The following is a 27,582-nucleotide window of genomic DNA, read 5'->3' on the forward strand; positions in this document are numbered from 1 at the left end:
ATCTTAAGTAAAGGGGGTCATATAAGGTGTCTAAGACCAGGATATGGGGTGCTGGTTATGATTATGCTGTCTGTATGTCTGTGTATCATTTTGTAGTTGAAGTTATAAGTATTGGCTCTGTACTGTCTGTATTTTGTATTATGCTCTGCTTCTGGGAAATATCCCAGACAAGCTGGTGTTAGCCCTGCCTAGCTGGCTTGATGGCCCATTAAGGACCATCAGCTACACAATTGACCCATGGAGAGAAGGCAGACACGCCTTGTGACTCAGCAAAGTATGCAGGGACTGGCCCATGTGACTGCAGACTCCATTTTGCTGGGATTTTCCACAGTAAGAACAAAGAGATTCTTACACCTGGAAAAGTCTATATAAGGCTGAGGCATCATCTCCATTTTGTCTTCAATCCTGCTTCTGACCTCTGGAGGGACTTTGCTACAAACTGAAGCTCTACACAAGGGACTGAATGACCCATCCCAGCGGGGGATGTATTCCAGAGACTTGATCTGAACCTGCAGTTTACTCCAGCACTGCTGCAAGCCTGAACTAAGAACTTTGCCATTACTGTATGTAATTGATTCCATTTAACCAATTCTACCTCTCATCTCTACCTTTTTCCCTTTGTAAATAAACCTTTAGATTTTAGATTCTAAAGGATTGGCAACAGCGTGATTTGTGGGTAAGATCTGATGTGTATATTGACCTGGGTCTGGGGCTTGGTCCTTTGGGATCGAGGGAACCGTTTTCTTTTATTGGGGTGTTGGTTTTCATAACCATTCATCCCCAGGACGAGTGCACTGGTGGTGATACTGGGAGACTGGAGTGTCTAAGGAAATTGCTTGTGTGACTTGTGGTTAGCCAGTGGGGTGAGACCAAAGTCCTTTTTGTCTGGCTGGTTTGGTGCCTTAGAGGTGGAAAAACCCCAGCCTGGGGCTGTGACTGCCCTGTTTGAGCGATTGGTCCTGAATTGGCACCTCAGTGGGGTCCTGCCAGAACCGCACGGTCACACCTCCGGTAACGCTTCGCTCCCGCGGCTTCCGGCTACCCGGGAACTGGGGTCCGGTCAGCAGGACTGACCGGGCAACTTACCCTCGGCTCCGGGGGGGGGGGGGGGGCGGAGCCGCTGGCTGCTCTCCCCGGGCGCCGCTTCGAACCCCGCTTCCCGCCCCGCGTGCGCCGCGCGCCTTTCCCGCTTAAATAACGGACGCCCCGCCTCGCGCCGCGCCCGCCGAGCCCCAGGCAGCCGGGCCGAGCACCGAGCGCCCGATGGGCCGCTAGGCCCGGCGAGTGGAGTCCCGAGCGCCCGATGGGCTGCGACGCCATTTTCCAGGAAGCGAGCGAGCGGCCCGCAGGAAGGAGCACGGCCGCGGCAGGTGGGTCGGGGCGGCTCCCGCGGGGTGAAGCTGCTCGTTATCCGCGCCCGTCGCTGGGGGTCCCGGGCCGGGGCTGTCACCGCCTAGTTCTCCGGGGTGCGCCGGGCCGCGCCCCTCACCGTGGTGCCGGGCCGGGCTCGCTCCGCGCCGGGCTCTCGGGCCGGGCCGGGCCGGGCTCGCTCCGCGCCGGGCTCTCGGGCCGGGCCGGGCCGGGGTCGCTCCGCGCCGGGCTCTCGGGCCGGGCCGGGCCGGGCTCGCTCCGCGCCGGGCTCTCGGGCCGGGCCGGGCCGGGCTCGCTCCGCGCCGGGCTCTCGGGCCGGGCCGGGCCGGGCTCGCTCCGCGCCGGGCTCTCGGGCCGGGCCGGGCCGGGCTCGCTCCGCGCCGGGCTCTCGGGCCGGGCCGGGCCGGGCTCGCTCCGCGCCGGGCTCTCGGGCCGGGCCGGGCCGGGCTCGCTCCGCGCCGGGCTCTCGGGCCGGGCCGGGCCGGGCTCGCTCCGCGCCGGGCTCTCGGGCCGGGCCGGGCCGGGCTCGCTCCGCGCCGGGCTCTCGGGCCGGGCCGGGCCGGGCTCGCTCCGCGCCGGGCTCTCGGGCCGGGCCGGGCCGGGCTCGCTCCGCGCCGGGCTCTCGGGCCGGGCCGGGCCGGGCTCGCTCCGCGCCGGGCTCTCGGGCCGGGCCGGGCCGGGCTCGCTCCGCGCCGGGCTCTCGGGCCGGGCCGGGCCGGGCTCGCTCCGCGCCGGGCTCTCGGGCCGGGCCGGGCTCGCTCCGCGCCGGGCTCTCGGGCCGGGCCGGGCCGGGCTCGCTCCGCGCCGGGCTCTCGGGCCGGGCCGGGCCGGGCTCGCTCCGCGCCGGGCTCCCGGGCCGGGCCGGGCCGGGCTCGCTCCGCGCCGGGCTCTCGGGCCGGGCCGGGCGCGCTCCGCGCCGGGCTCTCGGGTTGGGCCGGGCCGGGCGCGCTCCGCGCCGGGCTCTCGGGGGGGGCCGGGCCGGGCTCGCTCCGCGCCGGGCTCTCGGGCCGGGCGGGCGGGCTCGCTCCGCGCCGGGCTCTCGGGCCGGGCCGGGCCGGGCTCGCTCCGCGCCGGGCTCTCGGGCCGGGCCGGGCCGGGCTCGCTCCGCGCCGGGCTCTCGGGCTCGCTCCGCGCCGGGCTCCCGGGACGGGCCGGGCCGGGCTCGCTCCGCGCCGGGCTCTCGGGTGGGGCCGGGCCGGGCTCGCTCCGCGCCGGGCTCTCGGGTTGGGCCGGGCCGGGCCGGGCTCGCTCCGCGCCGGGCTCTCGGGTTGGGCCGGGCCGGGCTCGCTCCGCGCCGGGCTCTCGGGTTGGGCCGGGCCGGGCCGGGCTCGCTCCGCGCCGGGCTCTCGGGCCGGGCCGGGCCGGGCTCGCTCCGCGCCGGGCTCTCGGGTTGGGCCGGGCCGGGCTCGCTCCGCGCCGGGCTCTCGGGTTGGGCCGGGCCGGGCCGGGCTCGCTCCGCGCCGGGCTCTCGGGTTGGGCCGGGCGAGCGCAGGCCCTGGGCGGCCCCTGGCTCGCGGACAGGCCCGGCGCTAACGCTTCTCTCTGCCCCGCAGAGGCTGCCCGGGGAGCGGCGCCCGCAGCCCGCCAGGATGTTCCACGGGATCCCCGCCGCTCCCGGCCTGGGAGGTGAGTGTAACCCCGTCCCCAGCGCTCCCGCCGGCTCACCCCGGCCCCCGCCGCCGCTCCCCGGCCGCACCCAGCCAGCTCCGCTCACGGCAGGGCCCGCTGGCCCCGGCCCCGGGATCCCCTAGGCCGGGCCTCTTTAGAGGCGAACACACGTGAAATGGGTTTGGTCTCCAGCCCCCCACTTGTCCGTCCCCCCCCGAAGCTCCCTGGGGTCAGGCTGGCGGGAGCCCGTGGGGCAGGAGCGAGGGGCCTTGCCAGGGCTGTGTCTAGGGCGCCCTGGGCCCGGCTCCTCCCGGAGTGGGCTTTCTTCACACACGCGGAGGACTGTTCTCCATGGCCGCCGGAGGTAGGACAGGACGCAATGGGCCTAATCTGCAGCAGTGGTTGAGGTTAGCGATTGGGAACAGGTGTCTGACTCTCAGGGGAGTTAAGCCCTGGAACGGGCGTCCCAGGGAGGTTGTGGGATCCCCATCACTGGAGATTTTTAACACCAGGCTGGACAAACCCTTGTCAGGGATGGTCTCGGTCCTACCTCAGCGCAGGGGGCTGGATTTGATGACCTCTCGAGGTCCCTTCCAGCTCTGAATCTCTGTGATTCTCCCCTTGTGGACTGCTCCTGGTCCTCTGGCTTGGAGCAAGGGATGGTGGCTGGCAGGAGGTGCTGGGATGGACAAGCTCTCTGCTGGCTTTCAGTGTCCTGAGGCTGGTTGTAGGGTTCCTGGGGAGCAGTAGCCCAGTAGCTAGCGGGGTGAGGAGCTGGCACACTGGCCCTTCATAACACAGGGTGACCAGGAAGAAGTTTCATTGTGAGACTCGCTGGAAAGCCCTTGGGGCTACTGCTGTTCATGGGTTTCCCTCTTTTTCAGCCCCAGGGAATAAGCCGGAACTGTACGAGGTGAGTAGCACTTATCTTGTCGTGTTCCCCTTCTTGCTCTGCCTCTGGCACAGGAGGCAGAAAGACCTTCCAGGGTATGCTGGGTTTGTGCTCTGCAAATGGATGCACACCCCTCAGTCCTGGGGCATCCAGGGACCCCTGGCTCCTGAGGACCCAGGCAGCCCCTAATCTCCATCCCAGTAGGGGTTCTTCTGGAACCCGACTCCTCTGCCCCTTGGAGGGGATGCAGGAGGTTCCATGTCTGTCAGCTGTGTCCCCGTACCCCCAGCCTGTGTGTGTAGATTTCAGTTTGGAGGCTGTGACGGTACCTGACGTGCTGTGTGTGTCTGCTGTCCTTGCAGGAGGTGAAGCTGTATAAGAATGCACGGGAGCGAGAAAAGTGAGTCCATCCCCAGTGGAAGGGTTTCCTGTGGGTCCCGTGTACGCAGTTCTGTGTTGGCGTGTGTGTACTGGGAGTTCAAGCTGCTGCCCGCAGTGAGGTCCTTGCTCTGAAGATGCTGGGGCTGACGATGCAGGGGGCTCTCTGTTCTGGTGTCCTGCCCCTGCCAAGGCAGAAAAGACCCAAGAGCCCTTTTGTCCTGTCTCTGCCATTGGCCAGTGCAGGCTGCGTCCAAGGAAGAAGGAGTAGGTGGAAATGTCATCTCGGCCCTGAAGCGCTAGAGCCCTGGTGCTGTTCCTGGGGGTGTATCGCGGAGGGTGTGAGTGGGGGTGGCCGTGGGCTGTGCGCCCTCACAGGCTTCTGCCCTCTGGTTTCAGGTACGATAACATGGCTGAGCTGTTCGCGGTGGTGAAGACGATGCAGGCTCTGGAGAAAGCTTACATCAAGGACTGCGTCTCTCCCAACGAGTGAGTCCTGCCTCTGCTCTTATCTCCTGGGGTGGCGGGGAGCCGAGCGGACAGGATTCCTCAGCAGGGATGTCTCCCTCTGGGTGCGTCATTACTGAGTGGAGCAGAGTGACTTCTGCTCCCCAAGACCCTGCAGACGATGGGGGAGGGGATGTTTCCTGGGGGGTGCCCAGAAACTCATCAAAACAGCTGAGCAGGTCCCCCGGCTCATGCCCCCCTCCCCTTCCTGGGGCCAGGCAGTGTTGTTCCATCCAGAGGGGGTCTCAGGCCTCGGGGCTCCTCCCCTGCCCTGGGGGCTGTTACCTGGGTGAGCTCATCTCTCCTAAGGAAGCTACTTGCTTTTTTATGTCCTCAGCCTCAGTGTTCCCCTCCAGCTTGGCATCAGCAGCCCCGGCTGTTAGCAGCTGTTCTTACCCCGTACCCTCTTCCCCGCCCCAGGTACACTGCAGCCTGCTCCCGGCTCCTGGTCCAGTACAAAGCTGCCTTCAAACAGGTGCAGGGTTCCGAGATCGGCTCCATCGATGAATTCTGCCGCAAGTTCCGGGTGAGTTAAGTTCTCTGGCACTCCAGCTTATAGGGCACTGAGATGGGAATCTCAGGGAACCCCTATAAGGGGGGGTGGGTGCTGCGGTCCTAGATGTACCGCTGCTGACTGGGTTAGACTCCACTCCCCAGAGGGGGGAGAGAGAGATCCTGCATAGATTCGCTTATTCCAAGGGCAGAAGGGACCAGTGTGACCATCCCATATGACCTCCTGTGTAACACAGGCCAGAGCCCTGCCCCCAAGTCATTCCCAGAGCAGGGCTGTTAGAAACGCAGCCCGTCTGGATTTAAAAATGGTCAGTGATGACCTGGGGCAAAGTGTTCCAGTGGTGAATTACTCTAAGCTGTTCGCCTGGGTTACAGGCAGTGAGTTCACCCCCACCCCCAGCTTACTGGCCAGGGCCCGCACTGAAGGCGCTCTCCTCCCCCTCCCCCCATCCCGTGCTTGGAAGCTTTCCCAGGGAAATGTTGCTTGTCTGGGGTTATCCCTGTTGCCCCGCCCCGAGCTTCCCCCGGGGCTCGCCGTGACCCCCTCACACCGAGCTTCCCCCGGGGTTCGGGGTGACTGTCCCGTCTCCTGCAGCTCGACTGCCCGCTGGCCATGGAGAGGATCAAGGAGGATCGTCCAATCACCATCAAGGATGACAAGGGCAACCTGAACCGCTGCATTGCCGACATCGTCTCTGTACGTTCCCACCCATGGCGAGGGGCTGCGTGCGTTGTAATCCCTGTACCCAGTGCTTCTGGGGCTCTGCCGGCGGGCTGGGCCTGGCCTGGCCTGCGTGTCTAGACAGGCCAATTCTCAAAGGCATGGGTGGCGGGTGAAGCTTCCCCTTGGGGGGTGGCAATTTCCCCCCCCCCCCCCCCGTCTGCCTCTTACGGCCAAGGCCACACCGCCACTCACCCACAGCCCCCCCCCCCCCCCCCAAGGGAGCTGAGAGCTTATCCCTTGCTTGGGTCAAGCTCTGAGCCTGGAGCCCCACCCCTGTTCCATGGCCCTGCCCCATTCTGTCTCTTCCCTCCCCCCGCCCCCCTGGGGGAGCAGGACATGAGAGCTCCTCCAGCCCTGGGACCATGGGGGGAAGAGATTTTTCTGGGGGCCCCAAACCCACCACTGTCCCCCTCCTGCTTCACCCTGGTGGTGAGAGATTTTGCCACCCGCAGCCTCCATTACATCCCCCCCCCCCACTCAGGGCTGGGGTTGTCAGGTGCCATTCCCCTACTTCCTGGGGTTCCAGGCCTCTGCTGAGGTCTCTCTTCTCTCTTCCAGCTTTTCATCACTGTGATGGATAAGCTGCGCCTGGAGATCCGAGCCATGGATGAGGTGAGATTGGGGGAGCCAGCCAGGCTGAGTCCCTGAGAACTCTGCCTGGAGCCTGCAGCCTGCGCCCCGTCTGGCTTCACAAGGCATCTCCTCCCTGGCCCGGGAGAGGGAAGGGGAATAGCCTGCAGGGCGACGGGCTGTGACTCTGTGCCAAGCCTTCCTTACTGGGATCAGCGCCTGGCTGCGTGGAGAGGAGATTCCTGCCTGGAGTGAGGGGAGGATTCTTTCTGCCCCATGGGCCTGGGGCAGGAAAGGCTCAGGCTGCGTGTGTTTGTGCCCCCAGATCCAGCCGGACCTGCGGGAGCTGATGGAGACGATGAACCGCATGAGCAACCTGCCCCCTGACTTCGAGGGGCGACAGAAAGTGAATCAGTGGTGAGTGTGGCTCCCTGGGGCCCCTCTGTTGCTTGCTCAAGCAGAGGGGACGGCGGGGGCCTGACCCAGCCTTGCCCCGCAGTGGGTCTCATGCAGAACTGAGAGGGCTGTTCCACCCCCCGGGCTGAGGAGGGCGGCTTTGCGGGCAGGCCTGTTGGCAGTGTGCCTTTGGCACTCCCTATGCTGTGGGAGGTCAGGGCACCCCTGGGGTGGGCTCATGGTAAGATGATCTGTGGCACCAGCCCTGGCTCTGACCAGGGCCATGTTCTGCTTTTTCTCCTCTGGCCCAGCTGGGCCGTGGGCAGGGGCTGGAGGAGCCCCAGCGTGATCCTGGCTCTGCCCTAGGTCAGCGCTGTAGAGGGACGAGTCTGTTTTAATTGCCTGTGCTAGTGCAGCACTGGCCCCCAGCCTGCTTCCTGCCCTGAGTGGGAGGAGTCTCCTAGCTGGCCCCGCCCCTCTGCCTCTCCCCTGGCAGGCTGCAGACGCTGAGCGGGATGTCTGCCTCCGACGAGCTGGATGACTCCCAAGTGCGCCAGATGCTGTTCGATTTGGAATCGGCCTACAACGCCTTCAACCGCTTCCTGCACTCCTGAGCCCGGCCCAGCGCCCCTGGACTGGTGGCTCCCGCTGCCCGTCCCCTGCGAGCCGCTCAGGCAGGTCTCGGGGCTGGTGCTGGGGGCAGGTCATGGGTGGTGTGGCTTGTCCATGCTGGCCCCCCCCCTGCCCCCCACTGTTGGGAGGGGCATTGGCTGTAGCCTTTCTAGCATTAGCCCTTGGGCCTGTCAGTGTGAACAGCCCTTCTCCAGCTGGAGCAGGGGAGGAGACCTGTACAGACCTGCCCTAATAAACCTCCTCACCCTGCGGCCGTGTGTGGTGTAGTGCTGGGCTCAGGGGAAGGAGGCGTAGCTGGTGCATGTGGGCTGACTCAGGAACCAAACAATAGCCCTGCTGCAGCTGGGGTCAGATTGCCAAAGCCCTCCCGGGCACTGCAGCAGAGGCAGGGCTGGCTCCTGGCTGCAGGGGGAGAACCAGAACCAGAACCTGCCAGGCTCCGAAGAGCAGGGAGCAGCACCCTGCTCAGCCTCAGCTGGTGCTGGCCTTGGGAGGGGGAGAGGATATTTGGTCCTGCTCCCTGGGAGAGGTCAGGCTTCCAGGGGAGAGCCACAGCCCTGTTTGTGTAACAGAGACCCCCTGCGGCACAGTGTGGGGGGGAGCTGTGAGACAAGCAGCTGTGGCTACAGCCGGTGGAATGCAGCACTTTATTTACCATGGTTAATCAACGCCCCTGGGGCCACGAGCAGCCAGCCCTGCGCTCCCAGGAGAGCACCAGACAGTCAATAAATAACCTGTGATGTCTGACCGAGCTCCTGGGGCCAGAACCCCTGCGGCTTGGGGAGAGGGTGAAACCTCCCCCAGGACTGGATTACAGAAAGATTATTGAAGAGGACAAATAAAATATTACACCCCCCCCCCCGAGTCAGTCTCCCAGAGCAGTGGAGCGAGGGACCCTTCTGCCCCAGCGCCTCAGTCAGTCTCAGACAACTGGTTTCCCCAGCCAGTGACCTTCAGAACTTGCTCCATGGCAGTTGCTGTGCCAGGAAAACACACAACCCAGCCCCCAGGTTACTCCGGCGTGAGACTAAGTGATCTCTCGAGCGGCACACTGGGAATTCCCACAGTCACTCCATGAGTGGTGCAGGCGGGTAACTCGCTGCCTCCTTTAGACATCCAGAGCCGAGCGATCCCCAGCGTGCGGACAGTTCTGCAGGGAGTGCCACTGATCATAGCACACAGCAGGCAGGCCCAGCACCACAGCAGCGTCCGGGGTCCTGCTCCCTTCTCAGCACCAGGAGCCAGCGCTCGCTTCCTCTTACCCGCCAGCCGCCCCCTCTGCCAGAGGCCACTGCCTCCCAAGTGCTCCCCGCTAGCTGTGCGGTTCCCGGGCTGGCTGAGGAAGGAGTCAAGCAGGCCCAGAGGGATCCATACAGCAGCAGGAGGCAGGTCCCTTCACACACTCTTGCAGAACAGCTTGTGGTGCCGGGTGACTGCGCACAGAGAGGTGCCCGCAGGGCCGCGCCAGGACTCGCCCACGCCCCGCTGGTCGCTCCTGCTCAGCTGCCGGCTGCAGAGTCGCAACTCGCGCACGTCGGCGGAGACCCGGGCCCAGGTGGTGCTGTCCAATGGGCTGCGCACGCTGCAGCCTGCGGGAAGGAAAGAGCCCGTTGTGCCAGCGTAGGGAATCCAGGACCCAGGGACCCCATGGTCCCTTCCTGCCTGAGCTCTGCCCGTGCCCGTTATCAGCTGGACGCGGGACCCTTCCCTGGACCCCCGAGCCCTTTGCACCCTCACCTGCCAGGGTGAGGTAGCGGAGCCCTTGGTTCCTCTCCCCCAGGGCTGACAGCAGCATCCGCAAGCCCACAACGGTGATCCCCGGGTTCGCTGACAAATCCAGTGAGACCAAAGCTGGACAAACCGGGAGGCTCCTGGGGCCAAGAGGGAACAAGTGAGTCAAACAGCCCCCGGCCTCACTCTTCCCACCCACAATGCATTGCTGCACAGCAGCCCCACCCACTCGTGGCCCCCATCACCAAGGCATGGGCCCCCAGCCGGAGGAGATCTGGGGGTCACTTCCAGGTAGGACCCAGCAGGGTGAAGGTCAGAGTTCAGGCTCCCAGTTCAGCTCCACATCAATACCCCACAACCACCCGCCCCCAGACCAGCACTGCCCTTTACCTGGCCAGCTCCGCGACAGCCGCGTCGCTCAGGCGGTTCCCAGACACAGTCAGGTGGGTGAGAGCACAGCCCCCCTGGAAGGGAACAGAGGGGAACTGAGCCCAAAGCCGCAGCCCAGCTGAACAGGGCAGAGGCTAAACCCTCCTTTCAAGTCGGGGCCTGAGATCCCCATGGCCCCAGAGAACCTGGGAGAAGCAGACCCAGGAGCACCAGCTGGTCCCGCTCCCGAGGAAGGAGAGCATGGTCCCCCTGAGCCCCACAGAGGGACCCTGAGCCTCTGCAGGATGGGGGCTGAGGCCCCTGGCCAGAGCCATGTTCGGACCAGGCGCAGCGCTGCTGCAATTCCTGGAGCCAGTATAGGGTTACCGCAGGCCCCCCACCTCCCCCTGCACCCGGCCTGGGGCCCATTACCTGCGTCAGGTACCTGACCACCGGATCCACGAGAGGCTCCTCCAGCCGGGCAGCCACCGAGCCGATCTCCAGCCGGCTAAGGGTGGCGCAGGGCAGGCTCCTGAGCAGCAGCTCCAGGCCGGTGGAGCCCAGGGCATTGTGGGACAAAGCGAGGGTCTTCAGGTGCACAGCTCCTGGCCCAGGGGGAGAGAGCCAGGTAACCGAGCCTGCAGCCTCCAGGGCTGGGGCAAGGGAAGGGAGTTGGGGAGCTGTGGGGCAGGACGGGGAGGGAGCCCAGGGCTGGGTAGCGGGGAGCTGGGGGACAGGACTGGGGGGCGCTGGCAGAGGTTGGGGTAGCCCAGGGCTGGGTGTCAGGGAGCTGTGGGGCAGGACTGGGGGGGAGCCCAGGGCTGGGTAGCGGGGAGCTGTGGGGCAGGACGGGGGGGAGCCCAGGGCTGGGTAGCGGGGAGCTGTGGGGGAGCCCAGGGCTGGGTGTCAGGGAGCTGTGGGGCAGGACTGGGGGGCGCTGGCAGAGCGCGGGGGCACTGGACAGGGACCAGCACTCTCTCCATGAGCAGAGCCATACCCTCCCCCCAGTCCCTCTGGGGCTAACGGGAGTCCCTAGCCCGGAGATGCGGCTGCTGTCGCACACAAGGAGGCTAGCGGTGGCCTCTGCCTATGGCCAGTGCCCTGCCCCCGCTCAGGAGGCCACGTACCTTTCAGGCTGGTGGCCAGCAGGAGGCGGTGGTGCTGCAGGAACGCCCCGGTGAAGCCGCAGGCCTGCAGGCGCAGCGTGGTCAGCACGGGGCAGGCCTGAACCAGGCAGGCCAGGGCCGGGGAGCTGCTGTCTCCCAGGGGGTTCAGGCTGAGATCCAGCTCTTCCAGGCTCTGGCAGGATGGGGGAAGAGGGGTCACCCCCTGCGCACCCAGTGCCAGCAGCCAGCCAGGGGGCTGCACCACCCTGCTTGTGAGGGGCACGGGGAGAAGTGACAGGGGGAGCAGAGTCCCCCACGTGGGCCTCCCCCCCAAGTGACCCCCAGAGCCCCCTGCCAGGGCCCGAGGGGCAGACTTCCGGGCACCAGGAGGGAGGCAGTTTGCCCTTCGCTGCTGCGCTGGCAGAGCTCATGGGGGGCCCTTTGTGGCACAACGGCCCTAACCTGGGGGAGCTCCAGGGAGGGCGGCTCGGGGGTCCCCAACCCCTGCTTGGGGCTCTAGGGCTCAGGCATGAGGCCAGGGCCCCCCACCCCTGGGCTGGATGCACCCCGTACGCCCTCCCCCCGCCCAGTCTTTGGGAAGGGGGGGATGCTGGCCGTGGCCCCCGCCCTACCTGAAAGGCCGTCTGGGCGGGCAGCCCGGCCGCCAGCGTGTGGAGCCCCTCGGCCCCGAGCTGGTTGGCCGACAGGTCGAGGAGGGTCAGGCCGGGCATGGTGCCCAGCGTGGCCAGCAGCTCAGTGGCCAGGCCGTCGGCCAGGCCGTTCCCAGCCAGCCGCAGCTGCCGGATGCAGGGCTGCAGCTTGAGGGCGCGCAGGAGCGGGGCGAGCTGGGGCTGGCGCAGCGCGAGGCCGCAGGCGCTGAACGAGGGGCCCGACTCCTGCAGCTCCATGATCTTCAGCAGCAGCCGGTGCTGGCCTGCAACGCAGACACAGGGCAGGTCGCCACACGGCCACTGGGGCCCGACCTGCCGCCGAGCGGCCCTGGACTCACAGCAGGCAGCTGGGGGGGGAGGGGGGGAGAGAGCCCCCAGCGCCGCACGGGGGCCAGACGCCACCGAGGACACCTCCCCCCCCCCCCCAGCGCCACACGGGGGCCAGACGCCACCGAGGGCACCTCCCCCTCCCCCCCCCAGCGCCGCACGGGGGCCAGACGCCACCGAGGGCACCTCCCCCTCCCCCCCCCAGCGCCGCACGGGGGCCAGACGCAACCGAGGGCACCTCCCCCTCCCCCCCCAGCGCCGCACGGGGGCCAGACGCAACCGAGGGCGTCTCCCCCTCCCCTCCCACAGCACCGCGTTGGGGCCAGACACCACGGCGGGGACCTCCCCCCGCCCCCAGCACCGCATGGGGGCCAGACGCCACCGAGGGCACCTCCCCCTCCCCCCCCCAGCACCGCACGGGGGCCAGACGCCACCGAGGGCACCTCCCCCTCCTCCTCCAGCACCGCACGGGGGCCAGACGCCACCGAGGGCACCTCCCCCCCAGCGCCGCACGGGGGCCAGACGCCACCGAGGGCACCTCCCCCCCAGCGCCGCGCGGGGACCAGACGCCACCGAGGGCACCTCCCCCCCCCAGCGCCGCACGGGGCCGGCCACCACCGCGGGCGCCTCCCCTCGATCCCCCTTCCACAGCCGGGGCCGGAGGCCCAGAGACCGAGGGACTTGCCCAAGACCCCACAGGGAGGCTGCTGCAGAGCAGGGCCCCAATCCCAGGCTGGTGCCCTGCCCACTCTACCCCCAGAACGTGATCCCACACGCGGGGGGCAGGGGGCGTCCCGGGGCCCTACAAACCCCCGTGAGACCTGGATCCCTCTGTGCCCGATGGTCCCACCGCCCACCCAGAGCATGGCCAGCAAGGTCCCCGGGCAGCCTCTTACCCACGGCCAGGCTGCGACAGGCCTTCCTGTACCGGTCGGCGAGCGGGGGCAGGTCCCAGGACTGCACCTCTGCTAACACCTGCAGGGGAGAGCAGAGCCCCATTGGCACAGGATGGGCACCGAACCCAGGGGTCCGGATCCCGAGTCCTTTGCACCAAGCAGCAGGGGCCCAGACGCCACAGTGATGGGCCCGACGCCCCCCTTGGCAGCCTGCGGGGGAGCTCCGTGGGCTCGACCCAGGAGGTGCCAACGCTGGCTCGGACGCCCCCCGCTCACCTCCTCGTTGCTCTGCAGCACGTCCACAATGAGATCCTGGGGTGCCAGCAGCGCCCCCTCCTTCTTGAGGGTGAGCCGCGGCAGCAGGCCACACGTCTGGTAATGGCGCTGGGCCGCCTGCTCCGCCAGCCACGCCACCGGGGGGCTCTCGCTGCTGCTGCAAGGGAAGGGAGGGGGCTGAGGCAGAGCGCCCCCTACAGGCCATCGGGCACCTCAGCGGAACCAGGCACCCCCCTCCCTGAGGTGTGGCAGGCACGGGGCAGCCCCTCCCCAGTGCCTGGACGGGGAATCACATCCTACTCAGAGCGGTGTTATCCCAAGCACCTGACCCCCTTGGCCAACCCCTTGCCCCAGGGGGATGGGCCCCAGCAGCTCCCTGGGAGCCAGACCCCTTGGCGGGTGCTGCTAATGCTGCTCCACACCCAGCCTGGAGGGGGCAAGACTCCACCTGCCCCCTGTCCCAGGGGGCTGGGCCACCCCGGGAGGAAGGAGAGGAGCCGGCTCTCACCTGTGGGGCACGGGGATCAGGAAGACGTTGTCCTGGACCCGGACCCGCACTCGGATGGGGGGCGGCCGAGCAGGGGCTGCAGACAGCGAAGGGAGCTGGGGACAGGAGAGTGGAGTCAAGGCACACACGACACCCCAAGGGTACCCCGCCCCCCTCCACTGTGAGCCAGACCCCCCAGGCACCTCACCTGCGGGGCCTCCCCACTGCCTCTCAGGCCATTGGCTCGGCTGCTGTCCGTGGGCCTCGGGCCGGCAGCTGTCTCTGGGGCCCCCAGGGCGCAGCCTCCGCGGGACCGGCCCAGCACTCTTCTGTCCACAATCTGGGTGAGGCGGCTCTGCCGGGCCCTCCTCCTCGGGGGGGACGCTGGGCGGGGGGCCCCGCCATCACTCTCGGGCCCTGTGGTATCTCCAGAGTCCGAGCCCGACTCCCCCTGGCCCCGGCGGCCCCTCTTGCGGGGCTCGCGGCTCGCTCCCAGGTCGTCCTCCAGCCAGTCGTCCCCCACGTACTCGTCTGCTGGGATCAGGGCCGGCCTGGCAGGGGCCTCGGACAGCACCGGCTCTGTGCCCTGGCAGGACTGGGCGCTGCCCACGCTACGGATGGCTGCTTCATACTCTGCCTGGCCCCCACCGTGGCTGGGCAGCTCAGGCTCCTCCTGCACCAGGAACCCTGGCGTCCGGCAATCCTCCCCCAGCGCCCTCTGGCCCAGGAGCCGCTGCCTCTTCTTGACGGGGCGGAGCGGGATCATGCCGTCGTCCGGCTCGGCCCTGCGCGCTGACCCCTTCCCACCACGCTGGCAGGGCGTGGGGGGCTTCTCGGAGGGGCCCCCACTCCGGGGCTGTGTGGCCAGAGCAGAGGGGCGCAGGGTTAGAGGCTCCGAGAGCTCAGCATCGAACAGCTGGCTGGGCAGCGTGTCCCGGGGGGGCGGGGCTGCTTCGGGTGCTGCGGGGGAGACAAGAGACCCCGTGAGCTGGGCCCAGGGCCCCCAAATCCAGGGCCAAACACCGCAAGAGCCAGGGGCTGCGGCCGCAGCAGGGAGACGGGGGAGGGGAGAGGCAGCCCCTGGTACCAGGCTAGACACGCTCCCAGGGATGACAGGGGCAGGGGACTCCAGCCCGCCCCCTGCCAGTGGGTCTGGGAGCTGCGCTGAGGGCTCAGCAGAGAAGCCAGGGGCACCGGCTGAAAACGAACGAGCAAGCTGGGGCCGGGGCCCACCCAATGCTGCCCCCTCGGAGACGCCCCTCAGCTTCCCTCCCGCCCAGCCTGGCCTGGCCTGGCCTCACCTCGCCCCGCCACGGCCTCCTTGAGCAGCCGCTCCATGGCTCGGCAGCGCTGGCGCGTCTCCTGGTCCAGGTCCTTGCCGTACATCCTCACCCACTCCTGGAGGGTGCCCAGCGGGCTCAGGCCCTGCAGGGGCGAGACACAGGCCCATGGGCACCACTGTGGGCAGAGCCTCAGGGCGACACTGCTGCCAGCCTGGCCCCAGGGCCAGGGCACTGCCCCCCCACACACACACCCTACAGCCATGCAGGGTGTGCCCAGCCCAGCGCCAGCCCCTGCCCTCACCTTGGCGTTCCTCAGCACTGCCGACGCACCCCTCTGGAGCAGCAGCTCGGCCACCTCGAAGTGGCCGCAGTTGAGGGCGTCGTGCAGGGGGGTGATCCCCTCGCAGCCCGGCCCCCCGGGGTCATCGATGGAGGCGCCACGCTCCAGCAGCAGCCGGACGATCTCTGGGCACAGGAGCCAGCAGTTAGTGCCACAGGCAGCGGTGACACAGCCCCTCTGGCCCCCCGCCCCCACCCACTGCCCCCCCTCACTCACCCAGGTGCCCATGGTTGCAGGCCTCGTGCAGGGGCGTCCAGCCGCAGTAATCTCGCGGGTTCAGGGGGTGACCCTGACACCAGGAAGGAAGAGACATGAACAGGCATGGGGGTTATGTTGAGGGGGGGAGAGCTGTGAACCCCCCTTCTCCCCAGTACACCTGCCCCTCCCCCGGGACCACACGGCAACCCCAGCGCTTCCTTCGCCAGCGGGATCCCTTCAGCCTCTGCTAAAACGCGCCCACTGCTGGGGGGAGCGTGGGGGGCTCGTCTCTGCAGTGCCAGGCAGCTCCTCAGGGCTGCCCAGCCACCGGCACCGCCTCAGGGGCCCGCTGGGGCTCGGTGCTGCGAGCCGGGGACTGTCTCTTACCTGCTCCAGGAAGAGCTGGACCCGGCGCAGGTTCCCGTCGATGCAGGCTCGGTGCAGCGGGGTCTCGCCTCGGTCGTTCCGCCGGTTCCACTGAGGGGCATGGCGGGGAGGGGGAAGCACCGGGATCAGAATTGCCCAGGGGGCCCTGGATCAGAGCCAGCGCCGCCACCCCCCCCCCACCCAGGATCCAGCCAGGAGGGGCTGCCCGGATCCAGCCCTGCGGGGTCTCAGCCCGACTCCCGATGACGGAGCAGGAGCGATGGTCCCCCAGGCCCCGGCCTCACCTTGGTGATCCTGCGCCGGCCGGGCACGCTCTTGTTGTAGCCGTCCAGGTCGTCGTCCTCCCCATCTGGAACACAGGCCCGGGTGAGGAACCGCAGCACTGGGCCGGGGGCTGACCCGGGGGCGGGGGAAGCCGGCTACAATACCGCCCCCCCCCAGACAGAGACCCCACATGCCAGGCAAGGCACCTGGGGGGCTACAGCCCCACCCCCCACATTCCTGCCCTGCTCACCTGCCAGGACTCGACTCAGGGTCCCCGGGACCCCCCCGCCTGCTTGCTCCCCCCCTCCCCTCCCCCACCCACTCACCGCTCTCCGACAGCTCCAGGTCGCTCTCCTCCAGGGGCTCGCTGTCCCCCAGCTCCTCCTCGTCGCTGTCCCCGGCTCCGCTCCAGCCCTGCAGCCTGGCCAGCGTGTCGGGGGCCTCGGGGCACCCCCATTTCTGCTGCACGGGGTGAAGGTGCTGCAGGATTTGCCGCTGGGGGACGAAGGGAGATGGGCTGATCACCCTGCCCCAGAAGGGGGCCGGGGGGGAGGCAGGAGCCCTGGCTGGGCGTGGGAAGCTCCCAGCAGGCAGGGGGGACGCTGGCTATGTGGGACTCCCCACGAGTCCAGTCCCAGCTGCACTGGCTGCATTTCAGCTCAGAGCCCCCCGTCCTCCCCTCCAGCCACCCCCAGGGCTTCTGCAATGCTGAGTCCAGCTGGGCACAGCCTGGGCTCCCGGGCGAAGGGAGGGGGGCTAAATGGAGTCTTCCTGGGCACGTGCCAGCGAGGAGTGGGGGCAGCCAGGAGGGGCTGCATGTTGGGGGGGGGTCGGGGTCAGGAGGGGGCTGGAAAGTGACGCATTCAGCAGCAGGCCCCAGCAGTGAGGTCTAGTGGTTAGGGCAGGGGACTGGGAGGCAGGACTCCTGGGTTCCATGCCCAGCTCAGTCCCAGGCTTGCGGGCCCTTGAGGGGGCGCTGCCAGCTGCCCAGCCTGAAGGTGGCGCTGCAGGTGAGCACTGGAGTCCGCACTGGGGAGCGGCTCAGGACCCTCCCCCCTTCACCTGCAGCCTGGGCTCCCCGGCCTGGTCCGCACACTGCAGCGCGCTCCGGAAGCAGGGCTCCAGCGCCGTGTAGCCTTCGCCGGCCTCCTCCCTGGCCAGGGCGATGTTCAGCCAGGTCTTCCCCTCCTGGGGCAGAGACAACGGGTCAGGGGCTGGGCTTGGCCCGCCGGCCACCAGCCCAGCCCCCCTGCTTCTCCGCTGCCCGCCGGGGGCCACATGGCTAACCGGGGCCATCGCCAGCAGGGGCAGGTAAAGCCCTTCTGCCTACCCCGCTCCCCCCTGCCCCCTCACCTCCAGCGGGTTCCCACGCCGCAGCGCCAGCTCCGCCTGGTAGTGCTGCACGGCCCGGCCATGCTCCTTCAGGTCCCCGTAGGTGGCAGCCAGGGAGACGTGGATCACAGCCAGCTCCTGCTCAGGCCTCCGCAGGCTCTCGGCGTAGCGCAGCTGCCCGGAGAGACACGGTCTGTAGCCCGCCCGCCCCCGGGCTTACTCCCCCGGCCCAGCCAGCCCACCCCGCCCCGGCCAGCCTGCCCCGCGCTCCACCCCGTCCTGTGCTCACTCCCCCGCCCAGCCCGCCCCGCGCTGCCCTGGCCAGTCCACCCCGTCCTGTGCTCACTGCCCCGGCCCGCCCTGCCCTGTGCTCGCTCCCCCGCCCCACCCAGCCTAGCCCGCCCCGGGCTCACCCCCCGCCCTGGAGCGGATGGCGGGCGCCTCTGCAGACCAGCACCCCAGAAGTGGCTAGGAGGAAGGGGGAGCCTCCAGTGCAGACCAGCCCCGTACCCAGGCACGGTGCCCGCCAGCCCAGGGTGCACAGCCCAGGGACAAGCTTGTCCTGCCCCCTGCGCGAGGGCACGGGCAGCCCCGACCCACCTGCCTTTGGTAGGACTCCACAGCCCGGCGATAGTCCCCGTGCTTGGAGAACAGGTCCCCCAGCTGCTCGCACAGGCCCAGGGCTGCCTGCGGGTCGCCAGGTGCCGCCTCCTCCAGGGCCTCCTGCAGCCGGCTCACCTTCAGGGCTGCGAGAGAGGCCGGCGGCGTGAGCTGCACGTGCCGGGGGCTCGGGACCAGGCCTGGGAGGCCTCCCAGCAGCTCTCTCCCCCTAGGGGCTCAGGGCTCGCAGGGGATCCGCAGGCGAGGGTGGGCAGCCGGGGACCAACGTGCCCCTCACCCGACCCAGCCCGCAGGCCTATGGGACACCAGCCGTCCTCTGGCCCCCTGCTGAGCTTCCCTCCCAGCCCCACGTGGGCTGGCTCTGGATTCAGTCACAGAAAGCAGGTGCCCTGTGGCGACACTGGGGGGCCACATCAGGGACTTACCAGGAGCCCTGGAGGCCACCCCCGACCCTGGGCGTGCCTGCGGGGGGTGGGAGAGGCTGGTGCTGGGGGGCAGGGAAATGGAAGGGAGGGGGCTGGGCCGGGTGAGGGCCGCCAGGTGACCCAGCTGAGAATCTCCCCTGGGCCAAGCCCCAGAGCTCCCAGCCCTAGTCAGTCTCGCAGGCTGGGGAGCAGACACCCCGGCCTCCCCCAGGCCGGCTGCAGAGGAGACTGGATCCCCCACCCAGTCCCTGCAGCCCGGCCCCGAGCTCCGTGTTCCAGGGAGCTCGCGGCTCCGGCGCCCTCACCGTATCGCAGGCTCCTGCGGATGCTCTCGCGCTGCTGGGGCTGCTGGGAGCCCAGCACATAGGCCTTCTTCAGCGAGCGCCGGGCGGCCCCGAAGTCCCCCAGGCTGAGGAGCACCTGCAAGGCACCCGGGCACCAGGCTCAGAGAGGGGAGGGGGCAGATGAGCCCCCAGGAGGTGTGTGTCGGGGGGGGAGCTGCCCCTTTGCCCACAGGGCGTGACCAGCTGCCGGGGGCCAGACGGGACGAGGCAGGGGGTCCCCACGTGCACTCACCTGGGCGATGCTGGCACAGCACTCGCTCTCCAGGCACTTCTCCTTCATGGTGTGGGCGCAGTCCCGCGCCCGCTCCAGGCAGCGCATGGCCTTGGAGGGCTGCCCCCCCCGCAGGTGGATGTTGCCCAGGTTGAAGTAGGCCCTGTACACGTCTTCGTAGAGGCGAGTCTGCCTGGAGGGGGGATGGGGTCACGGCTAGCGACGACTCGGGGTCACGGCCCCCCGCCCAGGAAATCCCTGACGCCGCCCGCAACACCCCTCAGCCACAGCAACCGGGGCTCCCCCGCACCCACCAGCCACGGGGTGGGCCAGGGCTCTGGGCCCAAGCCTGGGGAAACGCGCCGCGCTCCGCAGAGGGAGGGGACGGGGCCTTACTCCGAGATGAAGATGCTCTTCTTGATGTAGCAGCTGCACTTGGCCTGGTCCCTCATGCTGTCGTACACCAAGCCCAGGTTGAGATAAAGCCGGGCCCTCATCTCGCTCAGCTCCCGCTGCGGCACCGTGCCTGGGACAGCCAGAGCCAGCCCGTTACCCAGCCGGCTCCGGGCGCCCCCCTCCTCACCCACCCGGCCCTGCCAGGCGGGAGCTCCGGGGCCCGGCACGGTGAGTGCCAGGAAACATCGCCTCTGCCTGACTGGCTCCACCGGGGGAATCATCTCCCAAGGGAAGGGGGGGAGCGCTGGGACAGTCCTGCCTGACCCCTGGCCTGGAACTAAGAGGTCAGAACTGGAACTGGAGGGCCCCGAAGTGCCCCTGTATATCCCACAATCCCTCATTGTGCAGCTGGCCTGGGCCTGGCCTGCAGATTCCAGCAGGAGCCCAGCAAACCAGCACAAGGAGAGCGGCAGGCCGGACGAAAGCCCGAGGCTCTGTCTGTGGGTCAGGGAGGAGATGGATCTCAGGGACCGGGGGGATCCCAGCTCTGGTGTGGGGACGATGGGTGAAATGTGGGTACTGGTATCGCCCAGCCAGGCTGTCACGGGGGCACCTGACTGGCATTTCCTCCCGGGGCCGCTCCATGTCACCAGCTGGCAGCCCTTCCCCACCCCCTGCTCTGGCTCTGTGCCCCCCAGGCCCTCACCTTCCAGCTTCTCCTCCAGGATGGCCAGGCTCTTCATGAAGGCCTGCTCCGCCTCCCGCAGCGCCTCGCCCGCCTGGCCGCTCTCAGCCACAAACATGTAGGTGCGGCCTATGGTGGCCCAGGCCCTCTGCTGCTCGGTGTGGTCGGACAGGGCGCAGGCCAGCTCCAGGTGCTGGCGCTGGTGCTGAGGGGGCAGGACGGTGAGTGGGTAGCAGGGGAGAACCAAGGGCGGCATGAGACCCCCAAGCCCTGGGGATCCAGGTTGGCTCTGAACTGGGCCCTCTGGGGCTGACAGCTCAGGGGTTACCGCCACGTGCCCCAGGGTTCCCCTTCAAACCTCTGCAGCCCTCACCACCCCCACACTGCAGTGTTCAGGGGGGCTGAACTCCAGGTAATCAGCTTCCACCCCCATTCCCTGGAGAGTCCCAACCCGCACGGCCCATCAGCCCCCCACCCTCTTACCTTCAGCGCAGCTTCGTAGTTCTCCAGCTCAGCCAGGCGCTCCCCGATCTTCCGGTGAGCCACGGCACAGCCAAGAACATCCTCCACGCTCTCCAGGAGCCGCAGCTCCTGCCGGTGCTCCTCCAGCGCTTCCCGGTAGCGCCCTGCCGGCAGCAGAGGGAGGAGGCGGGGTGAGGGGGAAGCGAGCACCTGTTTCGTTAGCCACAGCGCTAACCAGAGCCAGTCTACCCCCAGCCCCGGATCAGATCCCAGGCTTGCATGCTCTGATATGAAGTGTACTCGGCACTGGGGACGCGAGAGCAGACGACCTTCGGCACCTCTGATTTTCTAGCTATGGGAAATGCAGCAGGGCTAATACACGTGGACGGCAGGGAAGTGTTAGACACGGTGCCACATGAGAAATTAGCTTAATTAGAGAAGACGGGACTCAGCCCAAGGACTGGACGGTGGGAGGGAACTGGCTTCAGGGGAAAAAGCAACGGGCCGTGCTGAAAGGTGAATCATCAGCCTGCAGGGAAGCTCCAAGCAAAGCTCCTCCAGGATCAGGCTTCGGCCCAGTTTTAGTCTGTATTTTTATTACCGACGTGGCGAATGGGATTGGCTGATGATACGAAGTCGGGAGGGATGGTCAATCCGGAGGGGGTTCGGAATATTAGACAGGAAGATCTGGATGGTCTTGAAGACGGGAGTAAAAGAAATGGGATGAAATTCCGTCGTACAAAGGACACGGTCATGGACTTACGGGCTAATTGTAAGAATTTCTGCTCCAAGCTGGGGGCTCGTCAGCCGGAGGTGACAGAAGAGCAGGGAGACCTGGGCACGTGGGTCGGTCACAGGAAGACTAGGAGTCACCAACATGAGGCAGCCTGAACAGGCAAATGCGATCCTGTGTCAGGCAAGGTCTCTCCGGCAGAGAGAGGGGCGTGTTCGTGCCATTGGCCAAGGCACTGGGAAGAGCAGATCTGGAATTCTGAGTACAATTTCATGGCCACGAAAGGTGAATTCAAACGACCAGGGGCAGAGAAGAGCGACTCGGCTCGGCAGGGGAACACAGGGCCTGGCTCAGGAGAGGCGGCTGGAGGAGCCTGGCTTGGTTAGCGTAGCAGAAAGAAGGCTGCAAGGGGATCTCCTGCTCTCTGGCAATACACTGGCCAGGTAAACCCCAGCTAGGGAAGCTAAAGGACAATGGTGGCCCGAGAACAAATGGCCATGAACAATTCAGGCAGGCAACGAGGGGGAGGGAGGTTCTGGAACCACCTCCCCCCAGGAGTTGTGGGAGACAAACAACTTTGTTAGGTTTGAGAGAGAGCTGGGCAAAATTACGAGTGTGATTGTATGAGGGGGGCTGTCTGTGATGATGGGGGCAGGCTCGGCAGCCCTGGGGACCCTTCCAGTTTCTGTCTTATGCTCCTAATGCTCATGCTTCAGGGTCTCCGATGGTCATCTGCAGGGGTCAGGAAGGGATTTTTATCCACCCCGAACATATTCGGGGGGTGTATGTCCCTCCTCTTCATAGATTCCAAGGGCAGAAGGGACCAGTGGACCATCCAGGCTGAGCTCCTGTGTAATGCAGGCCAGAGCCCTGCACCCAAGTCATTCCCAGAGCAGAGCTGTTAGAAACACAATGCATCTGAATTTAAAAATAGTCAGCGATGGAGAATCCACCACAACCCTGGGAAAATTGTTCCAGTGGTTAATGACCCTCACTGTCAAAAGCGTGTGCCTCATTTCCAGTGCGAATGTGTCTCGCTTCAACTCCCAGCCACTGGATCCCATTAGACCTTCCTCTGAAGGCTGAGGAGCCCGTTATTCAGCGCGTGCTCCCCGTGTAGGTACTTATCGACTGATCAAGTCACCCCTTAACCGTCGCGTTAAGCCAACAACTAGAGCTCCTTGAGCCTCGCGCTACAAGGTTGGGCTGCCCGGCTCCACTCACATGCTCTGGGTCGGACTGATCGCCACACGTGGGTCAGAAAGGGATTCCCCCCCACTGACATGGCAGGGACATTGGGGGAGTTTCACCTTCCTCTGCGGGGTGTGGGTCACTTGCCAGGATTAGCTGGGCCATGGTGCTGCTCGGCCCCTCCTGTTCTCTGCCCACACCAGCCTGGCCTCCTGCGGGGCACTGGCCTTGTTTCGGTTGCTGGGGTCGGCGTGCAGGTGCTGGTGGCCAGATGAGCTAATCTGCTTGTCCCTCCTGGCCTTACACTGACTCTCCGCTGGGCTCCAGCAACGCCGCACGCCTGGGCACGAAGCCTTCAGCACTTAGGAAACTCCAGCAAATCCCGAACGCTGCAGTGTCCCCTCAGCGCCGCAGGCTCCCAGCAGCACCTCACGCCCGGCCCGTCCTTCGCTCCCTCCGCTGGCTTCCCAGACAACAGAGTCCAGCTCCGCGGCTCAGCCCTGATCTTCGAGGCGCACCATGACCTGGGCCCAGCCCACCTAACCGAGCCTAAGGCTCCAGGATGGAGGGCCTGGCTGCCAACCCCGCTCCTCCGGCACCGCCAGCGGGGGGAAGTTCGGCTGGGTGGCAGATACAGCTTCCTCGGGGCTGGTCCCAGCCTCTGGACTTCACTCACCGGGAACCAAGGGCCATCCCAGCCCCACTCCCAGGGCCAGGCGCCCTCCTCCGCCCGGCCTCCCCAAACATAACCAGAGCAGCGGGGCCAAAAAACAGCCTAGGGAATTTCACAGTGACTAACTCTGGAATGATGGCCCTGAAGGGGGGCGATCGCACATCCTGCTACGGGACCCCGTGCTCAGCCCTCTGCCCACGCTGCACAGCACCACCCGCCTTTCCACTTTCTCCTGAAACAGCAGCGCTAGACAGGCCAGCGACCTGCTTCAGAGTGAGCGGGGCTGACACCGATCCTAGCCCAAAGATCCATCTCATCTGTGGCCCGTGCACTGAGGGGGCCGGGAGCTGCACTTCCATTTCCCCCCAAGAAAGGCAGGGCCCCAAAACCTACATGGATGAAGGGCTCTCCAGGCCCCCTCTCCCACAACGTCAGCCTCGGCCACCAGAGACAGACAGGAGCGAGCCAGCCACCGGGAGCAGGGCCCTGGGACCCACTCACCATGTCTAGCCAAGATCTCCCCAAGCTGGTTACAAATGGCAGCTTCCTCCTTCAGGCTCCCGCTCCTCTGGGCCTTGTCTTTCGCCTTCTGGAGCTCTGTGGGTGGCAGGAGAAGAACCATCAGCGCCCAGCCACGCCCCTGCAGCCCGTTAGCACCGAATCCCTCTGGTGCGCAGTCATCGGCCCTCTAGCTAGGCACCAAGGGAGCGCCCAGCACAGGGCGGCAAATCACCACGGACAGGTCTTCCTACGCCCCCCACCCTGTCTGCGCACTCCCTGCAGGGGGGAAGCCCCATCGCCCCTGGGGGCTGAGTCCCAGAGAAGGACGGACAGGACATGCTCAGGGTAGCCCAGCCAGTTGGTGTCAGGGCCCAGAGCTGAGCCCAGGTCCTGTCAGTGCGTCCTTCCCACTCAGAGCCCAGGGCCCCCAGGCTAGTCCCAGGGGGTGAACTCCCATCACCTCGCTCCTGGGCCCTGCCCTCCCGCATCAGTCCCTGCTACACCCCTCTGCCAGTCACAAGAATCCCAAACCCACCAAGGCTCCCCCTGCCCCAGGAGACCACCCATCTCCACCCCACTCACTGCCCCAGCTAGGGTGACCAGACATCCAGATACTAGGGGCTCTCTCTTACATAGGCAACTATAGACCCCAACCCTAAATCCCACCCCCTAAAATACTGCCCGGATCCCCCTTGCCCCACTGCCCAGATCCCGAGCCCAGGAGCCCAGCTCGATATCCCACCTTCAAATGCCACCCTGACACCCTCCCCATCCCACTCACCCCCCACCCACAGCCCCAATCCCCAGCCCAAGTGCCCAGCTCAATGACCCCACCCCCAAATACTGACCCCACACTCTCTCCTGCCCCACACAGCCCCACCCCCTCCAACCCCGCACACAGCCCCACACACCCGGATTCCTCCCTGCACGAGCAGCCACCCCAACCTCCTCCCGCCCCGCACACTGCCACCCCATAGCTCTCAGATCCCCCCCCACACACACCTCTGCCCCACACATCCCCACCCCTCCAGCCCCACACATCCCCCCCTTCCAAGCCCCCCCTCCAGCCCCACACATCCCCCCCTTCCAAGCCCCCCCTCCAGCCCCACACATCCCCCCCTTCCAAGCCCCCCCTCCAGCCCCACACATCCCCCCCACCAATCCCCCCCTCCAGCCCCACAATCCCCCGCCCCACACATCCCCCACCCCAGCCCCACACATCCCCCCGCAGCCCCACACATCCCCCCCCAGCCCTCCGATACCACGCATCGCCCCACCCCTCAGATCCCGAGCCCCCGCCCCCGCACTCACGGCGGATCTCCCGGCTCCGCTCCCCGCTCATCGCCCCGCTTCGCCGCCAGCTCCCGTCCCGCCGCGCCGGGTTCGTACCGAGCCCGCCCCGCGCCGGCCCCATTGGACGCCGATCCCCAGCGCTGTTCTCTCATTGGCTACTTGGCGCCGCCATCGCAGGAAACAGAGCCAATCGCACACTGAGCACGCCAGCCCCGCCCTCAAAAAGGGAAAGTCCCTTTTCTGATAGGCTGCAACGGAAATCCATCCACGGGACAACTCCCAGCATGCAACGCATCAGGGGCGGCCCAGAACTACAGCTCCCAGCATGCCGCGCAATCACGCCCCGCTCAGCCCTATAGGTGGAACCTTCCCGCCTTGCTGCGGCTCGGACCGGGCCATTGGGTCCGGGGGGGACCCGGTCATCAGGCAGCGTTGCATGCTGGGACATGTAGTCCTGCGAGCAGGAGCGAGGAAAACGCCTTTGTATCGCGGACGTGTCTGCCTGGATCTCTGCGCGGGGCCCGCGAGCGGCTGCCGGAGCGAGCCGGGGCCGGCCAGGGGTCCGGTGCAAAGGGGATCGGGTCAGTGTCCGGTCAGCGCGGCTGACCGGACACCGCAAATCCGGTCACCGCACTAAGTGCAATTGGCCGGCAGAGCAGCACCGCTGGAGGAGCACCTGGAACTGGCTCCTGCGGGCAGGTAGGTGCCGGCGCTGCCCGGGCAGGGGGGCAAATCTAACGGCGATTCCAGGGGCTACACTACGGACACGTGTCGATTTCAGAAATAACCCACCGCCAGCGCCACCCTGCAGTGGGTCTCACCCAGGAGGACGCGCACCCTGGGGGTACGCAGGGGTCTTCCAGGGGGTCCGGCAACTCAGCTAGGGCTTTGCCTCGTTTTACCACAGGGTACATAAAAAGCACTAGCGAAGTCGGGACAAACTCAGACACGGCCTTGTTTGTACTGCTCTAGAGACTAGACACTGACATGTACGTACATTTATATTCCAATTGATTTATTTTATAATTCTATGGTAAAAACCAGACCGTAAACTATTTTTCAGCACTAGCGTCCTGTGACACTTTTGTATTTTTATGTCTGATTTTGTAAGCAAGTCGTTTTTAAGTGAGGTGAAGCTTGGGGATACCCAAGACAAATCAAACTCCTGCAAGGGATACAGTATGTAAGCCAGACTGGGTCAGAGCAAAGGTCCATCTAGCTCAGTATCATGTCTGCTCGCAGCAGCCAGTGCCAGGTGCCCTGGAGGGAACGAACAGAACAGGGACTCATCAAGTGACCCATTCCCAGCTTCTGGCAAACAGAGACTAGGGACACAATCCCTGTCCAGCCTGGCTAATAGCCATTGATGGACCTTCCTCCATGAACTTATCTAGTTCGTTTTTGAACCCAGTTATAGTCTTGGCCTTCACAACCGCCTCTGGCAAGAAGTTCCACAGGTTGACAGTACTCTGGGAAGGTTGAGAACCACTACTTTAAACCTTGTGGTACTACAGCACTTGAAATGACAATATTTTATCACACCCTAACTGAAAGACTGTTTCATGGCACCCCACAGCTGAAGCACTTTACACAGCAGTAGTTTTGGTAGTCTTGCTTTTTCAATGCACAAATGATTGATTGAAATTCTAAATGTAGTAGAATTTCAATGAACCTTAGGTTTATAACATGGAGGTCAAAATATATAGTTCAAAAGCTTGCATCAGTAAGATCAAAACTAAAAATGAAATAAGATGGGCCATATTCTGTTCTCATTTACACAACTCCAAATTCTGAATCATGGTTGAAACCCATGAAGTTACTCCAGATTTCCAGCAGTACTAAGGAGAGCAGAATTTGCCCGTTTGCAATTTCCATTGGAAACTCTGCTGGAGACAGCTCTGGAGAGGGATTCTCTACTAAAACCCCTCCCTAAGCCGCATGCTGTAGTGCAGCATTCATTTAGCACACCGTACTGGAAGTATTACAGTGTACCTAACTAGTAGAACGTACTTGATAAAACTTCTGTAAAGATTGGAACAAACATTGCATTCTAGTAACATTAGACCTTTGTGTAGGACCAAGTGCAATGAATGAACAATGGTAAAACTATGCACGGAGATCATCCACAACAGAACCTTTCCGGGGGGGAGCAGCCCCGTCCCTACCAGTTATGGTGCCCTGCACAGCCTGAGCACCTGCTCCCCACCACCACGGAGGGTCTTGGCTGCACTCAAGGCCTGCAGGGCCACAGAGGCAGGAGCTGTGGGGGGGCCGCTTTGGAGGGGTCCACAGGCCCAGAGCTGCCTGGGGGATTAGCAGGGGATCTGGCACCAGCAGCAGGAAATGGAACCACCTGGCCCCAGCCTGCTCTGCTCCCCCGCCCCAACCGTGTTGCTCAGGGAAGGGGTCCGACCTCACCAGCAGCGGGAAGCAGAGCGACACACTGGGGAGCCAGGGGAGTGGAGCGGGCTGGGGCGCTCTGCTTCCTGCCACCGCTGGTGAGTGCAGGGGGAGGCCTGACCTCCGCTGCCAGTGCCAGGCCCCCTGCTAATCCCCTGGGCCGTGTCCCTCACTGGGGGAGGGGACCTGGGAGAAGGGATGGAAAATGGGGATGGGAAGAGGCGGGGCGGAGGGAGTTGTCCCGGGTCCCGCATCCCCCTAGGAACGCACAGGAGGGCCAGCTGGGGTGGGGCTGGCCGCCGGCGCACACGAAGCACATGGCTGCGTGTTCCGCGTATGCCTCAGGACGGCCCTGGGGAAAGCAAACCATTTTACAGGGGTACCTAGA

General features: G+C 65.9%; 3 protein-coding genes across 7 annotated transcripts in view; 2 read left to right on the forward strand and 1 right to left on the reverse strand.

The window, feature by feature from the left end:
* Positions 1-1,238: 1,238 nt before the first annotated feature.
* VPS28 (VPS28 subunit of ESCRT-I) lies at positions 1,239-7,844 on the forward strand. Of its 2 annotated transcripts, none has more exons than XM_045003443.1 (10): positions 1,239-1,370; positions 2,925-2,997; positions 3,864-3,892; positions 4,234-4,271; positions 4,649-4,738; positions 5,177-5,282; positions 5,865-5,966; positions 6,552-6,605; positions 6,889-6,980; positions 7,456-7,844. In XM_045003443.1, the coding sequence occupies exons 2-10, from the start codon at positions 2,961-2,963 to the stop codon at positions 7,571-7,573; spliced, it is 666 nt and encodes a 221-aa protein (XP_044859378.1). In that variant the 5' UTR covers positions 1,239-1,370; positions 2,925-2,960; the 3' UTR covers positions 7,574-7,844. The 2 variants fall into 2 exon arrangements, with proteins under 2 accessions (XP_044859378.1, XP_044859380.1); XM_045003445.1 differs by lacking the exon at positions 1,239-1,370 and adding an exon at positions 1,444-1,466.
* Positions 7,845-7,965: 121 nt separating this feature from the next.
* TONSL (tonsoku like, DNA repair protein) overlaps positions 7,966-27,582 on the reverse strand; it is a 27,342-nt gene continuing 7,725 nt past the window's right edge. The window contains exons 1-26 of one of the 4 annotated variants that reach the window (XM_045003439.1): positions 24,813-24,905; positions 23,502-23,597; positions 20,425-20,567; positions 19,963-20,146; positions 19,257-19,386; positions 18,882-19,053; positions 18,611-18,725; positions 17,860-18,005; positions 17,281-17,433; positions 16,990-17,115; positions 16,254-16,422; positions 15,948-16,012; positions 15,664-15,753; positions 15,295-15,367; positions 15,040-15,203; positions 14,757-14,880; positions 13,664-14,415; positions 13,477-13,571; positions 12,969-13,122; positions 12,693-12,771; positions 11,431-11,732; positions 10,820-10,991; positions 10,125-10,297; positions 9,714-9,787; positions 9,330-9,463; positions 7,966-9,181 (exon numbers count right to left, since the gene is read on the reverse strand). In XM_045003439.1, the coding sequence (XP_044859374.1) occupies positions 8,988-9,181; positions 9,330-9,463; positions 9,714-9,787; positions 10,125-10,297; positions 10,820-10,991; positions 11,431-11,732; positions 12,693-12,771; positions 12,969-13,122; positions 13,477-13,571; positions 13,664-14,415; positions 14,757-14,880; positions 15,040-15,203; positions 15,295-15,367; positions 15,664-15,753; positions 15,948-16,012; positions 16,254-16,422; positions 16,990-17,115; positions 17,281-17,433; positions 17,860-18,005; positions 18,611-18,725; positions 18,882-19,053; positions 19,257-19,386; positions 19,963-20,146; positions 20,425-20,567; positions 23,502-23,597; positions 24,813-24,843 (4,110 nt within the window). In that variant the 5' untranslated portion in view covers positions 24,844-24,905 and the 3' untranslated portion in view covers positions 7,966-8,987. Of the gene's footprint in view, positions 9,182-9,329; positions 9,464-9,713; positions 9,788-10,124; positions 10,298-10,819; positions 10,992-11,430; positions 11,733-12,692; positions 12,772-12,968; positions 13,126-13,476; positions 13,572-13,663; positions 14,416-14,756; positions 14,881-15,039; positions 15,204-15,294; positions 15,368-15,663; positions 15,754-15,947; positions 16,013-16,253; positions 16,423-16,989; positions 17,116-17,280; positions 17,434-17,859; positions 18,006-18,610; positions 18,726-18,881; positions 19,054-19,256; positions 19,387-19,962; positions 20,147-20,424; positions 20,568-23,501; positions 23,598-24,083; positions 24,128-24,812; positions 24,906-27,582 lie in introns of those variants that run through there. The other 3 variants (XM_045003438.1, XM_045003440.1, XM_045003441.1) reach the window with 3 other exon arrangements.
* Positions 25,301-27,582, forward strand: part of LOC123362896 — a 7,002-nt gene continuing 4,720 nt past the window's right edge. The window contains exon 1 of the mRNA XM_045003442.1: positions 25,301-25,493. The gene's annotated coding sequence lies outside the window, so the exon portion shown is untranslated. The remainder of the gene's footprint in view (positions 25,494-27,582) is intronic.

This window comes from Mauremys mutica, chromosome 2 (assembly GCF_020497125.1).
Source record: "Mauremys mutica isolate MM-2020 ecotype Southern chromosome 2, ASM2049712v1, whole genome shotgun sequence".
In the NCBI taxonomy this organism is placed as follows: domain Eukaryota; kingdom Metazoa; phylum Chordata; order Testudines; family Geoemydidae; genus Mauremys; species Mauremys mutica.

Bases quoted from the DNA above. Each gene is read 5' to 3' on its own strand.
- VPS28 (XM_045003443.1), top strand. From the start codon at position 2,961: ATGTTCCACGGGATCCCCGCCGCTCCCGGCCTGGGAG. The intron at 2,998-3,863 runs GTGAGTGTAACC...CCTCTTTTTCAG, and splicing joins CGCCGCTCCCGGCCTGGGAG to CCCCAGGGAATAAGCCGGAA. The intron at 3,893-4,233 runs GTGAGTAGCACT...CTGTCCTTGCAG, and splicing joins ATAAGCCGGAACTGTACGAG to GAGGTGAAGCTGTATAAGAA.